Below are 17,457 nucleotides of genomic sequence, written 5' to 3' on the forward strand. Positions count from 1 at the left end.
TTCTCCTAAACACCCACTGTGGTGGTTTGAATGAGAATGGCCCCTACAGGCTCCTATACTTGGTCACCAGGGACTGGGACTGTTTGAAAGGATTAGGAGGTGTGCCCTTGTTGGAGGAAGTGTCACTGAAGGTGGGCTCTGATGTTTCAAAAGCCCATGCCAGCCCTCTCCCCCACAACCCCCAGATCAGGATCTAGTTCTCAGCTCCTGCTCCAGCACCAGGTGTGATGCTCCCACCAGGTGTGATGCTCCCACCATGACGATACTAGACTAAAGCTCTGAAACTGTAAGCCAGCCCCAATTAAATATATCCTTTATAAGAATTGCCATGGTCATGGTGTCTCTTCACAGCAATTGAACAGTGACTAAGGCACCCCCTTTCCAGCTTCCCAAGGATCCACTTAATGTGGCGCGCGCGGGGGTGGAGGGTGGGGGGCGGAGGGGGGGCACCTGTGACTGCTCCAAGTGCTACTGTGGTTCAAGTCGATACTTCTCAGCACAGCATTAGGTTTCCTTCAACACCCCTTTCACGGTACATTCCAGCAAGACTCAACTGCATGGAGTTCCTTGAACAAGCATGCATTTCTTTGTACTATGCTGAATAGGCCAAATTAGGACGTCATTGTGCCTGTCTGCCAGACTACATTAAAATAACCCACATCTTCTCTTTCAACTGAAGCTGCAGAGAACAGGGCTTCTTGTTAGAAACCACATCACCAACCACGTGTTCTTCATCCCACACGTACATATCAAGGCCTGCTGTTCCCGAAGGGTCTAGGAAGCAGCAGAAGGAACCAGTTCTCAGTCCTAGAGATCTCAGTTTGTGGGGCGTTCTAGCAGGTTTCCCACTGAAAAAGCACTCACAGTCTAGGACTCATGAAAATTCTTTTAAATTTGTGCAAATGAAAGAGTCTTCATAAACCACTGTCTGAGGAGCCCGTCTGGAACACTGCTCTGACTCATTTTTCCTTTAAACAGCAAGCATGGCAGTGACCGAGGCAGCTGCAGCAGTGGCCTGGGCTGCCCCAGTTATGGGTCCTGTGGTCTTCGGGAAAGTATAGCTCTTCTAACTAGTAGAAACCTTTTTATATACTCGGAGATAAAGTTATACCCAAGTAATCCAAATTAAATTAAGGACATAATTTGGTTAGATGTTTACAAAGTTATAGAAGATTAAAGATGACTAGAGATACCTGGCCTCTGTCTGCCACACACAGAGCATCCCTTGATACTCTTCTCAGAATCAAGCCACAGCCACACGTGCAGCTGGCCTGATTCCCCCAATACTAACCCCCCATGGCCTTGTCTGCCTGTCCCTGCTCACATGCCCTTTCTCCTCTGCATAGAAATTGAGACATTCCCACACACTCTGAGCCACAGGAGGCCTCTCTTTCCTCATGTCCTATACCCTTTGAGCCTTACAATATGGCCTCACAGAATGTAAGTGCTCGGAGGAGGGGCCAGGGCTGGTGTCCCTAGCACCAGACACAAAGTCACAACAAATACGTGTTAACTGAGTACTAGTGAAATTCTAACTGAAAACTTACTCAGGAGAATTTAAAATGGATTATATTAATAGAAAACGAACTTTGTCCAAAGGCACAACTGGTCACATTTCACCTCTGATGAATATCTGTAGCATCCAGGATTGGAATTCTGAGTGCCAGGGTGCAGGCTAGTGTACCCTCGACCAGACCTGCAGTCCAGGACGGTGTCACCTGCTCTGACACAGGTGACATCGACTCACCTGAGCTCGGCTGAGTTAGCTCCCACAACTGCTGTACCCTTGTCCTGTTTACAGGCTCCAGCTTAGGGAAAGGGCCACCATCTCAGGCCACCTGCTGTACTCAGTTCCAGGAAGGACCTCAGGAGTGTGCCATGACAACTCCAAAGGATACAGAGCAGAATGCTCCTGCGGACATCCTGTCTGCAGTTTATGGCCCTTGAAGATATCTAGATAATCCTGCTGAGCAGTCCAGATAATCCTGTTCACCTGGTTGTGGTTCCCCTCCAAAAGTCTAACCCAATGGTTTCAAATGTGGTTTTGCCCAAGGTCTAGACCAATAGTTTAAAAAAATCACCTTGCCCCATATCCTCTATACCCAACCCCAAGTTACCAATTCCCGACTTGTGGTTTTTCCTATAAAAACCCTCTAACCTGGGCTCGTGGCTGCCGCCACATTTCCTTCCACCTGCCATTCGGTGGCCTAGGTTGAACCTGAATAAAATCACCCTTATGTGCTTGCATCGAAACCGGCTCCTTGGTGTCTGGGGTTTTCGAGAAATGGGTACAACAGTCCTCGTCAACCACTTGCCTTTTAGACGAGTTTGACACAGAGGAAGAAAAAAACTTCAGAAGATTTTCAACCATTTAGTGTTATTTTTAGTTTGGCACATGGACAGCTCTACAGCTGACAGGCTTTCTTCAGGGGAAATAAAAATAAAGAGAACAGAGCGTCAGACCACATTCTTAAGTTTTTCACTTGCTCTTGGTAAGTAAAATTTTAACACATGGTCTTTGGAAATTAAAACTGAGTTCCCTCTAAATGCTAAAGACCCATTTAGTCACTGTTGTTAGCATGCAGACTGTCCTTGGGGACCCGCCCAGCACCCTGACAAAGCACCCTCCCCCTTCTCTCTCTCACCACGAGGTAGTGCACACCTCCTCGCTTCCTTTTCTTTCTCTTCTTCTCCTCTCCTCAGACCCTGCCCGTTTTCTGTTTCTAACCCCCTCCCTTAATAAAGCTGTCCACACAGGGCCGTGTCTGCACGGTGTGACTTTCCACCGTTGCCCCTGGTCCATGCCCTGTGTCTGCATTGCATGTCTCCCTCACCTGTTGTGGGGCACCTTGGCTCCACCCACCAAGGCCTCTCTCCTGCCATTTCACAAAATTGGTGCCATGCTGGCAGAGGCCCTCTTGGCACTTTCTCCTGCCTGCTGGCAGTCCGAGACACACTAGGACCCCTGGAACCTTCAACACGCACTTCATCCAACAGTGGTATAATTGGTAAGGCCCCTCTTCGGGCCATTTTCCATGAGTTACGAGTCGTCTTGTCTTGACTATGGTTTCTCACCTCTCTGCCCCATTCATAAGTCTGGGTACCAGGCAACCTCGTGTCTCTCTGGCCCAGCACTCTTTGCTCCCTGTTCTCTGACAGAACACTGCAGCAGCCTGTGCCATCTCATCTCTCGGACTCAGCTTCCTTGGGCCCCCTGCTCTGTGTTTGAGGAATCGCTCAGCAGCTTGAGTCCTAATCATTCTGCATCACTGTGGACATTAAGTCTACCGCCAAATCTCTACGCTTAATACCCTATTCAACGGCTTCTAAACTTATCTGCCTTCACAGACTTGGTCCCATACCCCGCAACTTTGCAACTTCCACCAGTGATCCAATAGACCCCATCCCTTCCTCCCTCCCTCCCTTCCACCTGCTGCTGGCACCACCACACCCCCCAACCTATCCACGGCTTGGTCTGTCTTGTTCTTCTGTTGTGTCTCTGTCTGCTCCCCCACTCTCGAGGCTGGCAGAATTGGAAGACCTGGGCTTGACTGCTCTGCTTTCAGTCTGCAGGGCCAGCTGCTTCTCTATGTCCCAACTCCTCCTTCCTCCTGGGGCCACCGCTGATTTGCGTTCTCACTCCCCGCTGCTGCCAGCCGCCATCGCCGCCTCCTGTACCTTCTCCCTCAGGTACAAGAAGTGTGAAAGTTTCCCAGGAAGTTTTGTCCATTCTGTTAAAAAAGTCTATTTCATATGTATGTATGGAAATGTGTGACTGAGATGGCCACATGAATGTGTTTCTGACTGATTTTTGAATGCTTGATTTTATATGTTCCATATATGCTCTATTTGTCTTGTTTAAAAAACAAAACAAAACCCCATGTGACCACATGGGCAGGCGCCATCTTGACTGAGGTCAAAGACAGACAGGTCAGGTCACCACCATATTTGATGAGGTCAGAACACATTGGCAGGTGCCATTTTGACTAAGGTTAAAAAGAGTCATAGGACTCCACCACCATCTTTAGTAAGGATGACTGCGTAAATTGGATAGATTTCTGTATGATAGCTCATCTCTTGCCTCTTCTCTCTCACTTAACTTCTGTTGCATGTGGTGTGCTTGTTTAGTGGCACACCCTGACAGGGCCCACTTATCCACATCATACCAGGACCTCACTCCCTGCTCTTTTCTGCCTGTAACAAATCTGCTTTCTCGTTTACCAGCGGCTCCGCCTTCCAAATGTCTCTTGGATACAGACAAGGTTAAAATTGCCCTATGCTGCCTCCAGGGTTGGGTTATGGCTCTTCCCTCACTAGACCCAGGCATGCTTATTTAAAAGTCTCCTCTATGTCACTCTGTCAGTCTGAGCCCTGGCACAGTGACAGGAAGAAGAAAAACACAACAGTCCAGATATTAAACTTTGGAATTGTTTGCACTATTAGAGCTTGGTGTTTTCTCCCTCTTAAAATAAGAGGGTACTTTATTTTTGATATTACAGGAAGATATTTGAGAAATTTTAAACCTTTTCTTAAGAACAGTTTTTAAGATATTTAAATTTGTAAGGCTATGGCCAACTTGTCAGCTCATTTTTATATAAAAATCAAGCCTGACTTTTCTAAAGCTACTAAGTCTCTTGATTAAAAAATTTTCTAAGATATAAAAGTCTATGCAAGATTTATAGAGCTATAGTAATAAAAACAGCTTGGTACTGGTATAAAAACCGACATACGGACCAATGGAATCAAATTGAAGACCCTGACATTAATCCATGCACATATGAACACCTGGTTTTTGACAAAGGAGCCAAAACTATACAATGGAACAAAGAAAGTATCTTCAACAAATGGTGCTGGCATAACTGGATGTCAATATGTAAAAGATTACAAATAGATCCATATCTGTCACCATGCACAAAACTCAAGTCCAAGTGGATCAAAGACCTAAACATAAATCCAGTTACACTAAACTTAATAGAAAAGAAAATAGGAAGCACTCTTGAACGCATTGGCACCAGAGACCATTTCCTAAATAAAACACCGACAGCACAGACCCTGAGCACAACCATTAATAAATGGGACCTCTCGAAACTGAGAAGCTTTTGCAGGGCAAAAGACACAGTCAATAAGACAAAAAGACAGCCAACAGATTGGGAAAAGATCTTCACCAACCCCACATCTGACAGAGGATTGATCTCCACAATATATAAAGAACTCAAGAAACTAGACATCAAAGCACTGAACAGTCCAATTAAAAAATGGGGCTAAAGAGCTAAACAGAGAATTCACAAAACAAGAACTACAAATGGCTGAAAGACATTTAAAGAAATGCTCAACATCCTTAATCATCAGAGAAATGCAAATCAAAACGACTCTGAGATACCACCTTACACCTGTTAGAATGGCTAAGATCAAAAACACCAATGACAGTCAATGTTGGAGAGGATGTGGAGCAAAGGGAACACTCCTCCACTGTTGGTGGGAATGTAAACTTGTACAACCACTGTGGAAATCAGTATGGCGGTTTCTCAGAAAATTAGGAATCGAACTACCTCAAGACCCAGCCATCCCACTCTTGGGCATATACCCAAAGAATGCTGATTCATACCATAAAGATACATGCTCAGCTATGTTCATAGCAGCACTATTTGTAATAGCCAGAACCTGGAAACAACCTAGATGCCCATCAACGGAAGAATGGATGGAAAAAATGTGGTACATATACACAATGGAGTACTACTCAGCAGAGAAAAACAATGAAAGCATGAAATTTGCAGGCAAATGGATGGAACTAGAAAAAATCATCCTGAGTGAGGTAACCCAAACCCAGAAAGACAGTTATGGTATGTACTCACTCATTGGTGGATTCTAGATATAAAATGAACAATCAGACCACAACCCATAGAACCATAGAGGCTATATATATAGCATGGAGGTCCCTAGGACGACTGTGGCATATAATAAATTTCAGTTTTACTCAATTATTGAAAAAAAATAGGCAAATGAATGGAAACACATGAACTATGAACCAAAGGCTGAGGGGCTCCCAGCTGGATCAGGCCCTCTGAATAGGTGAGACAGTTGATTGGCTTGATCAGTTTGGGAGGCATCTAGGCAGTGGGACCAAGTCCTGTGCTCATTCCATGAGTTGGCTGTCTGAAACCTGGAACTTATGCAGGGACACTTGGCTTAGTCTGGGAGGAAGGGACTGGACCTCCCTGGACTGAGTCTACCAAGTTGATCACAGTCCTCGGGGGAAGACTTGTCCTGGAGGAGGTGGGAATGGAGGGTGGGCTGGGGGTAAGGGGAGGGCGTGGGAGGGGGAGAATAGGGGAACCCATGGCTGATATGTAGAACTGAATGATATTGTAAAATAAAAAATATATATCAAAAAAAAAAGTCTATGCAAGATTTGAGGGTCTCAAAAATGATTTAAGATATAAATACTAGTTACAAAAATATAAATAGATGATTTAAATGCTTCAGATTAATTTTTCCTACTATATAATTGTTATATTAAGATTTCAAAAGTTCAGAGTTTAACATTAACAGAATTCTGATACTGTTTGAGTCACAAGCTCAAGACTTTAGATTTTCCTTGGCTGTCTTCTAAATATAAACTTATAGGTAAGAGTCTACTGCTCTTCTACAGATATCCATTAACTGCTTTTTCTATTATCTGAATTTTAATACTGATTGCTAATACTAATATATCTAAAACTTTTATATCCTTTTGTAAAATAAAAATTCATATAAAGTTCAGAGGATCAAAAGAAGTCATAAAATTTGGATCTACTTAACAGAGGTCAAAAGGACTCCAGATAAGTACAGCCTGAGTTTTCCCCACCTGTTTATTCCTGAAGATGGTATTTTTCTCTCTCTTTGTCTTGGAACTCCTCCCCTTCCCAATTACTAAAACTATGAGCCTGAACGTTCCAAATAAGTTCATAAATTTTAACTTCTGTTCCTACTTTGAACTTGTCTCAACAGGTTTCCATTTGACTGGCAAACATATCCAAGCACTGGTTGCTGACTGCAACCCACTCCAAACAACGATGGCTCTGGACTTGCTAAAGGCTAATATGTACCAGCCTAGCCAATGTGACTGTTCCTTGTCTCTACAGCTGGGTCAGATAACCACATACTTCTGACAAATACCCCATCGCCTAAATTCCTTCCTTCCCTTTGACTAGCCTTTCAGTCTTCCTGGGCCCGGATCATCTATATGCCATTTCAGCTTGTAGTGACTATAAAAGAGAGTACATCGTCCCTGCCCCAAAACAGGCTAAAAAGGCTAAGTCAAAGTGAAACTCCCTGGCATAGGGGACACAATGTCTACTATAATACCCATTGACATACTAGGAAACTGGGCTCAGAGCTGTCAATTGATAGATTTATTAACTAAAATGGTTCTGCAATAAGATAAGACACTTGACTTTCTTTATGCAAAACTCAAGAGGTATTATATGGCCTTAAGAAATTATTATTTCTATATAAATCATTCAGGATTATAATCTGGCTGTACTTGAAGATCAGAACTACAGGGCCTTAAAAATGACAGTAGATACAGATATCGCTGCCCTAGAAAAACCTGTTTCACATTTAGAGGAATTGCTCTCCTCTCTAGCTGAAATAGTTCTCCAAGACAGAAGGGGCCTTCCCCTAAAATTTGTTCAATTGGTCCCCCTGGTTATCATTCTTTCAACAAGGGGACCTATGCAAGGCCTTAGGATAGCAATGCTGTTTTTATGTTAACTATTTAGGGGTCATTAGAAACTCCATGGCCCTGATGAAAAAGTGGATCCATGACAGAGAAAGGCAGCAGCAACAAGGAAACCACCCTGGTGTCTGGTGTCTGCCTTAGCCAGCCCCATAATGATCTTGCTTCTTTTGAGCCTTTTTCACAGGGGTAGCCTAGGACCACCTGCATGTCAGATGTTTGCATTGAGATTCACAATAACGACAAAACTGCAGTTGTGAAATAACAACAAGCCTCAAATATTTTGGACTGGTATGGACTTTTTGTATGATGATACAAGTGTAAAGCTATATTTGATTCAAGTCTGGTTTAGAATATACTCTATGTAATAATAGAAATTGAAAGTTATAAAGGTGTATTCAGATTAACAAAAGCTAACTTAAAGATTTACACCTGTATCTTTGCCAAGTGTTCAACACCAAGTTTCTAGAGAATTTAAATACACAATGGCATAGGTTTGATAAATAAGGTATCTAAGAAACAAGATATGTATTCTATAATGGAGTTTCTGGTCCCTTGATAGGACCCTTTTCTCAGAGTTGGGCCACACCCCAACTCACAAGCCCCTTTTCTCCTGTTCTCATTTGGCCCTGGATCTTTCCTCTGTCACTCTTCTTTGCCTTCTCAGGAGACAGTGAGTCCTAGTCTCATGAAAGCAGATAACATATTGGAGCCGTAGGGAACACAAGTTGATAGTCAGTCATTCATACCTGATAGACAGTCCTCAAATGCTCAGAGATCTGCAGAATACGGCATTTAAAATGTTTAATTAAAAAGCTTTTCATGATAGAGCACATGGTGGCTCCTGGAAGCACCCCTATTTCCTCCAAAGAAGATGGATGGGCACAGAAGAACCTCCACCCAGAACTTGCTCCAGAGTGGCAGCACCAGCCACTGAGCAAAAACTGCCTTCCACCTCAACTACTGCCTTTTGCCTCGACTGCTGCCAGGGCCTTCTTCAGACCACGGACAACAGGACTCTGGGGACCCATTGCCTCACTTTTGCCTAGACAAGGAAGGCTGGTCCTCCCCACAAGTTCCTACCCCACAACTGTCGGATCTTCTGAGGCCTGGCAGGCCTAGAACTGGCAGCCGAAGACTGATGTTGCTGCCCCAAGACCTCTGCCCTCAATGACCATGGAGGACCCTGGGGTGGCTGTCTAGGTAGCCAGCAGGTAAGTCTCTGTCACTTTCAATCACTAACTCAGGTAAAATTTGTCCTTCTCAGATCTCTGATGCCATTTGATGACCAGGCTTTGTCAGTTCAACAGCAGCAACCAAGGCTCCAGCTGCTGCCCAGTTCTCTGTGTAAAACCCACGGCCTCACTCTCCTAGAGCTGATACGAAGTCTAGACACAGCTCACCTAGCTACTAGACTCAAAAAGGGATAAACTCACTTTGCAATGACTGCTCTCAGTCTCCTGGTGAATTAGATAAAAAGAAGGTGCCGGGCGGTGGTGGCGCACGCCTTTAATCCCAGCACTCGGGAGGCAGAGCCAGGAGGATCTCTGTGAGTTCAAGGCTAGCCTGGGCTACCAAGTGAGTTCCAGGAAAGGTGCAAAGCTACACAGAGAAACCCTGTCTCGAAAAACCAAAAAAAAAAAAAATTATAAAATTAGATAAAAAGAAGGTGCTTTAAGGTTTGTTTATGTGAAGATGGAAAGCTGTCTCACTTATGCTCATTACTTATCTGTCTCAGATCTGATGGTGTTTGATGACCAGGGTATTAATGGATCTTTGACAATTAACCGCTCTTTCCCTCAACCCCAACCCCAAAGCTACAAGCACCTTGGCAGCTCATTAGTAAGTTTCCTATTAAAAGTACAGACAGGTGTGCCTCATTCACAGACGTCATGATACAGGATAAACTGGCTTCAGATATAACTTCAGAGGTTCAGAGTTTTAACACTGGTAAATGCAGTTTTGATAACCTGATAGAGCTCTGACCACAGACGGTCTTGGGAGTCCTTAAACTTCTATGGACTTTACTGGTCCCAGCTTTTAGAGACAGGCTAGCATTAGAGAGGGTATGGAAGCCTCCCTCCTCCTCCTTCACTCACTCAACCCCTTCCATTCAGTAAATTTCCCCTGGTTAGAGATTGGGCTGAAACCAGGCCCTAAAAAATGTTTATACCTTTTATACCTTTTAACACAAAGCCATAGTTTTTGCTATGACATCAAGATGTAAATCTATTTCAGTTGTTTTACAAATACTTGCAGGTTTCTGCACAAATCCACCTTTCCTGCCAGACTTGTGCCAAGGCCAGACCTTCAAAGACCCTCCAGATACACCACTAACCGTTGCACCAACCAGGCAAATACTGACCGGTTAACTTCAACCACATCTTCACTCATGAAAAGTTCTGTTACCTCTTCCCTCTGACTGACACCTTTACAGGATGGATGCCCTCCCTACTCCAGGGGAACAGCAGAAGTGACGGCTCCTGTACTCCTGGAACACATCATCCCTCGATTTCCCGAGCTCCTGGACCGTCACTGCTGGTACCACCTCTCCAGACTCAAGGGCATGTCTGCTCTTGTGTCTGACTCATCCACTCTTGCCTCTTCTGTACAACCAGGGCACCTTTTCTCCATCCCATTCTTTCTATCAGTTATCACTCTCTCCATGGCTAGCCCCACTCATGAGGCCTGCCTTCTCAGCTCCCTCAAGGAACAGATGCCTGAGGTCTCCACGATGACAGCTGACTGAATGCTCCTTCACTCACACCTCCCGCTGTGCGTGACCCCAACTCCCAACTCCCCCTCCCCCCACACACACTTTGCCCTAAAATCAGGAGGAAGCAGTGGTGAGAATTTGGTGCCTTCATCCCCCCTTGCTATCCATAACTCACCTTTTTATAATAATCAAATAGGGAGGAATGTTAGCATTCAGGCCCACCGCTCGGGGGCCGCCCAGCATCCTGATGTCATCTTACATAAAATCCCCTTTAAGAGGGAACTCCTCCCCCTTCTCTCTCCCTTCCTCTCTCACCACCTCCTCCTTCCTTTTCTTTCCTTTTTTCTTCCTCTTCTCCTCTCTTCAGACCCTGCCTGTTTTCTCTTTCTTCCACTCTCCCACTCTTAATAAAACTTTCCGTGTGTGTGCCGTGTCTGCATGGTGTGAGTTATTTTCTGCTGTGCCCCCCGGGTTGCTGCCCACCATGTCTGTATGGCATGTCTCCCTCACCCACTGTGGGGCACCTGCCAAGCCCTCTCTCCCCCTGTTTTACAAAAACTGTACTGTGCCTTCACTTAGCAGACCTTTCCTGGCATGTGGAGAGAAGAGAGGACAGAAGGGAAGGAAGGGCAGGGAGGGGGAGGGAGGGGAGCAGGGAGGAGAAGAGAGGACAGGAGAGCAGGAGGGAGAGGAGGGGAGAAGAGGGAAGAGCCAGAGGGAGTAAAAGAATGTGGTGCTGGGGGATTCTTTATCATGGGGAGCCTGTCTAGACCACCTCAGATCGGATCAGCTGCCGAGGAAGACAGAGCCTCCGGACAGGTCAGGGAACCCAACCATTCCTTGTAGATCTGGTGGAAGTAAAAAGACACCAGAGTTTCTCTGTGTTCATTATTGTATCTGTTACAATCCAAGGAAACAAACAACCACTAAGTATTCAAAACTAAGGAAACGGGCTAGAGAGATGGCTTAGTGGTTAAGAGTTCTCTTTCAGAGGACCCAGGTTCAGTTCTTACATGGCAGTTCACAAACAGCCCTGGGAGATCCAGTGCCCTCTTCTGGCTTCCGTGGGCACCAGGCATCTACGTGGTGGACAGATGTATATACAGACAAATATCCATACACAAAAAATAAAATTTAAAAACCAGAGGAGAGTTAATGTTAACAGAGAACTCGATGAGTAGATGGTACAGACACTGAGAAGATAAGTAAGTGGGTAGGTGTTACAACCAGACACTAAGAGCCATGGAAGCCATCACTCATGGTCCTGTGCTGGGACAAGGGGAAGAAATGATGTTATTGGAGCTCAGAGGTCAAGGTAATCCAGGGAACTGAGACCATAGCAGGGATGTTCCAAAGGAATTAGAGCATACAGGACACACAGGTGATGGCAATGTGAAGGAGGAGGAGGAAACCCTGGCCTTCCCTTCATGGACCTCCTAGTCACTCTCAAGTGTCTCACTATAAGCAACTCAACTGGACTCTAGCTTACTTGAGGTCAGTCACTCTGCAGAAAAGCAAGAGAAGGCTGAAGCGTGGGTCTCTGTGCAAACAACTGCATGATGAGGAAGCAGAATGTCTGTGGGGTTGTCTGGGACAGTGGCCCTGAGACAGCCTCACAGGGTCACCATGCTCTAGCAGGATCCAGAGGAGCCCTGAGAAGTGGTCCTGGAGCTGAGGTGAAACAGACATTGGAGATCTGCCCAGACATCAATTCCTGCATGCACAGAAGACACCGCAGAGAAGACCAAACAGGAACTGCACCACAAGGAACCGCTCCACACCCCCCTGCACCACAAGGAACCGCTCCACACACCCCCTGCATGTGACACTCCAGAGAAGGAGGAGACCGGCCTACAGAGTGAAGGTCGGACCTAGGTGCGCTCCTAAGAAAGGAACCCAGACCAACGGCGGGCATGTCCTCCATCTAAAGCAGCTGGCTGAAGGCTGGGGAAGGATGTCCGCGGTGCAGTGAGAAACAGATCATGCTAATGATGTCCTGGGGCTGGAGATGTGTGGAGTTCCAGGGCTTGCTTTCCAAATGCAGGGCTTCTCAGAGAAGGTCTCCGACAGGTGACACTTGGCTTTGGTCTTTAAATAAGGATTTAGCAAGCAGCTGGGGGTGGAGCCCTCAGGGCTGCTGCCTTTCTCTCCCATGACATCAAATTTTGAAAGGAATTCCTGCTTACGTATACCATATACCGGTAAGGTCTTTGGGAACGTGCCCATCTCTCAGCAGCTTCCTCCATGGGTGAGGAAACGAGGCAGGGCTGGGGTGGCAGGATGGCCTTGGTCTTTGAAGAGCAGCATCAACTGCATTGGGGAAATCCAAGTCTCCTGGGGCTCTTCCTAGACTTCAGTTTCCATCTCAAAGCTCTGCAGCACTTTACAGGGTGTGACGTTCCCAGGGAAGTGTTATACTCCGCCATCTAGAGCATATTATTGCCACACAACCAAACATCTACGGTCAAAACCAATTTCAGACTGCTTGGTCTGCCGTGCCTTTCCTCAAAATACTAGACTTTGCTGATTTTTTAAACAAAGAAACATGACAATTTACAAATAACATCATTTATTACTATTCTAGGAACAATATTCCTAAATTTTCTACTTGTAATCTAATAACTTAAGAAAGAAAAATATTGTTCTCTCCATTTTCTTGCATACCAGAAAATGATATTACAAAAAAAGAAGACTATTTAAAATATGTGTATATATATATATATATATGTATATATATGATATATATCATTATATTTTTTTATTTACCTCATTTGAGATGAGTGTTCCAGAAAGATCTATTGATACCAATGATAGCATACCGGAAATACATTCAATTGCCAGGTCAGTCAAATGTTCACAGTTTCGTAAACTCAAATAGTGTAAATTAGGGCAGCTGAAAGAAAAGGCCATGGAGGTTAACCTCAGCTCTCAGACCCTCAGCAATGCCAGTTCTTCCATAAAAACTGGGGAGAACAGGTGGTGTAGAAGAAAGGATTTGCCTTTTCCAGCCTAAATGGAAGCCAGAAAACAGGCCGGCTGTTTTGTCTGGTTGATCCAGGGTCTAATTCTATGCCTTAAGCTGGCCTGGAACTCCTTACGTAGTTCTAGGCTGGCCTGGAACTCCTTACGTAGTTCTAGGCTGGCCTGGAACTCCTTACGTAGTTCTAGGCTGGCCTGGAACTTCTTACGTAGTTCTAGGCTGGCCTGGAACTCATAGGAGTGCTCTCTCCTCTGAAGTACTGGGATTTCAGGGTGTGAGTCACCACATCTGGCTAATATTTTGGCATTATAAAGTTGGGGGGACAGAAGGTAGATGAATGTGATGCTTTCTTTAATTTCGTTTCACACAGTAATTTATAACAATGCAAGAAAAGCATTTATCACAGTCAAGTGTGATAAGTCAAGAGCTCAGTCAAGGCTGAGCTCTACACTTGTCTCTCAGGGGTTTGTAACAGGAGCTGAGCCTCCCTTAGTGAAGGGAAGGCCATCACCAAGTCAGGAGGGTCAAGATTACACCAATCAGCCAGAATAGCCCTCAGGAAACCTGGAGCAAGGTTTATACTAGGGATAATATCCTTGGAAAGTGCACAGAAGTCACACTATCTACATATCCATCTCTCCATTCAGAAACAAGCCTAGGTAACAATAAGAGGAAGCAGTACAATGAGATTAGGTTAGTTCAGTCTAATGACTCAATTCTTGAGGGCTATTCCAGCTTCTGGGTGTGCCTAAGGTGATGAAAAGGGCGTGGGCTCTTGGCTTTTAGGTCTATCGCTGATCACTCCTATTACAGCCAATGTTCGAATGCAGAGTGCCCCTTTGTCCTACCGCTCTGACAGTCTAACAATGGAGGCGTCGCCCAGGAGGGAGCAGTTAGTCAAATTGAGCTCTCTTATCCTCACACTTGCAGGACCATCAAGAAATTGCCTCAGGCCAATATCACTAATCCTGTAGAAAAGAAAGAAGCATCACATATGATCTGATTTACAAACATGTGGGCTGGTGGTAACATCAGTTTTTACATCAAATATATTCCCAAGTAGGAAATATCTACATACTGGTATTTTGTCAAATTAAAAAAAAGATTGCATAGTTCATAATATAACAAAAAATGGATAGATGATAGTAATAGGAGGGATATTCACAACATGTTATTTGTGTTCACTTGTTTAATTAGGTGGCATGACTATTAATAACATAGATGTTCTCTTTCTTCCAGTTTAAAATGTATGAAGGCTAAGAAATTCCTGACAGGATATGCAAAAAGCTAAGGCCAAATTTTAGAACAGGGAGAAGCAAGACTCAAGATCCCAGATAGATTTCCATTGCGTTCAAGGTCACCTAGGCTGGACTACAAACACAAGAGGTGACCTATGGAACTCTAGACCAGAGAAAACTTGCATCTGGAAGGAGACCTTGACCTCAGCCTGTCCTCGTTAGAAGTACCTTCGGGGCCAGCACCATCTCCCCGTGGTGTTACTCCTGCATTAACTTAGGAAGCAGTGGACTCATCATCCTCTCTCTTCCAATGTGGTTTTTATTTCTAATTCCACTTGAAGACCACCAGTTCCATTCTTAGAAAGCCTTTCAGCCAGTGAAACAGGACAGGGGATTGTATCAGCTCACGCCACAGAAGAACATTCACACACAGCCAGTCTACAGGAGGGTGTGCAAACAGGAAGAGTACTGAGGGCGATCCAAGATGGCTGCACTCTCCCTTTGTGCCCACCATTTGGTCAGATTTGCAAAGAGCAGAGCAGAAAAGGTAAAAGGCGATTGCCTGTCTGCTGTAATGAAATGCTGTGAGCCAATCAGCTTCTGAGAAGGAGGGTGTATTTGACTTACAGTTTATGGTGACAGTCCATCATTGAAGGAGGTCAAGATAGGAACTCAAAGTAGATAGTCACTTCACATCCAGTCAAAAGCAGAGAAAGCTGAGGGTTACCCAAGGCACCCGAGCTGCCTGCTGGGTATCTTGCTCTCAACTAGCTTTCCATCTCATACTACTCAAGGCCTGTGCTGGTTTCCTTTGCTGTGAGAAAGCACTAACCAAAACCAACTTGAGGAGGAAAGCATTTATTTACCACATCTTACAGCTTAGAGATTAGCCATCACAGGACCCCCAAACCAGGGCATGGTATTGCCCACATTCAGGGTGGGTCTTTCCATGTCAATTAACAAGGCATCCCCTATATACACACAGAGAAGGCCAACGTGACATAGACAATTCCTTAATTGAAACTCCTTTCAGGTGATTCTAGGTTGTGACAAAGTTGACATTAAAAACTACCATAACATAGTGTTCCAGCAAATGGACTAGTTTAGTGAATCCCATGATGCATCTCACCCAGCCACATACCTGGGCTGCTGTACCAGCAGCTAGGAATGCAGTCCAGAGGCTGGTGGGGTGGGAAATGAGGCATGATGAAGCAGAGGGTCCAAACCCAATCAACTTGGTGAACATCAGACTGGAGTGAGTAATGTTTTCATTAACAAGAAAAGAAAATATAGCACCCAACGTGTAAGACAGAGAAATATATCTCTGGAAAAAGATTTGTACACGGAAGCAGAAAAACAGCACTGTGGGCAAGAAAACAGGAGTGAGAGTTTGCAAAGGGAGAACTCGAAGCAGGGGACAGTGTAGTAACCTGAGACTCTCTTTAGCTTGAATTAGCCTAGCTCCTTTACCCGCACGTGTGTGCACACATATCTCCCCGCACACAATGTACCTAGCAACCCCAGACCCCACTCACACTGAGCTATTTGTGCACCTCTCTCTGAAAAACAATGTAAGTTGCTTTTCCCCCAACAACAATCAAACCTAGACAGTTTCCATTCAAACAGAAACCCAGAATGAAAAATAGGCGGGGCCACCTCAACAGGTTTTGGGAGTATATGCAATAAGGCAGAATTGTGTTTTCAATGAACTTTTAGGGAAAATCCTCTGTTTACTATTTTGGGTCTATGCATAATTGGGCATACATATGATTAAAATCAGATGCATTATGAGAAATGACATGTGCAGTGGAAAAATGATTATATAATTATCAGTCAAAATAGAAAACTTACACAGTAAGACTTGGACCCCTGCCTTTCCTAATTCCCTCATTAACATTGTGGAGAGAACCTGGCTCCCTGATAATCTATGTTTCTTGAACACTGAGTTGACACACCCTGAATGATTTCTTACCTTACACAATTGGTCAAGTTCAATACGGTCAATTGCTTCAAAACTGACATTGACTTAAGGCTGCTGTCTGTTAGTGCCTTGCAGTCCACCATGTAAATGTGATTGATACCTGGATAATTCTTGTCTATATATTTGAAGCATGCATCAGTAATCCTTTTGTTTCCTGTTGAAAAGAAGAAAATACAAGTCCTATATTTAAATGTCTAGGGAATAAAATTTAAAAATAAGGTTAAATTTAATATCACAGACCTTCAAATCGGATCTTTTTGAGGTTACAGGAAGAAAGAGCTTTGAAAGCACAATCAGAGAGGTGTGGCGAGCCAATGAAAACCACCGTTGAAATACGGGGACACTTCTCAACCAATACCTTTGGGAAAGGAAGAAATGGAGACAGGCTAACTACTACAGAGAACCAACAGTGAGGGGATACTGTCATTTCCCCCTCAAGATCTTCAGAAACAGACATACTACTACATTTTCCTAATTTTGAGACAAAGAGGACTGTTTTCATATTTTATTAAATCCATGTGCTCATGTTTCAGTAATGCAGAGAAATGAAATTAAATCATGTTACAAGAGCATGGGAACACACGAGGAAATGAAATACTGAAGAAGTCAATTGGCAGTTTGACATGGGGGAATCAGATTTAAGCCAAGCAGAGATGGGTCTGGGTCATAACTAACAGGGAAAATTACAATTGTGCTTTGGCCATAACATCATTAAGTAATTTAAGCATTCAAATGTTTTTGTTTGTTTGTTTGTTTTTAATAGGCATTGGTGTTTATCCTGCATGCATGCCTATGTGAGGGTGTCGAGTCCCCTGGAACTGGAGT

The 17,457-nt window shown here is 44.5% G+C and overlaps 1 protein-coding gene across 1 annotated transcript in view; it reads right to left on the reverse strand.

The window, feature by feature from the left end:
• Positions 1-17,457, reverse strand: part of Fbxl13 (F-box and leucine rich repeat protein 13) — a 216,205-nt gene that overhangs the window by 41,561 nt on the left and 157,187 nt on the right. The window contains exons 14-17 of the mRNA XM_028890932.2: positions 16,873-16,990; positions 16,624-16,786; positions 14,262-14,381; positions 13,200-13,326 (exon numbers count right to left, since the gene is read on the reverse strand). Of these exons, the coding sequence (XP_028746765.1) occupies positions 13,200-13,326; positions 14,262-14,381; positions 16,624-16,786; positions 16,873-16,990 (528 nt within the window). The remainder of the gene's footprint in view (positions 1-13,199; positions 13,327-14,261; positions 14,382-16,623; positions 16,787-16,872; positions 16,991-17,457) is intronic.

This window comes from Peromyscus leucopus, chromosome 3, assembly GCF_004664715.2.
Source record: "Peromyscus leucopus breed LL Stock chromosome 3, UCI_PerLeu_2.1, whole genome shotgun sequence".
Taxonomy (NCBI): Eukaryota; Metazoa; Chordata; class Mammalia; order Rodentia; family Cricetidae; genus Peromyscus; species Peromyscus leucopus.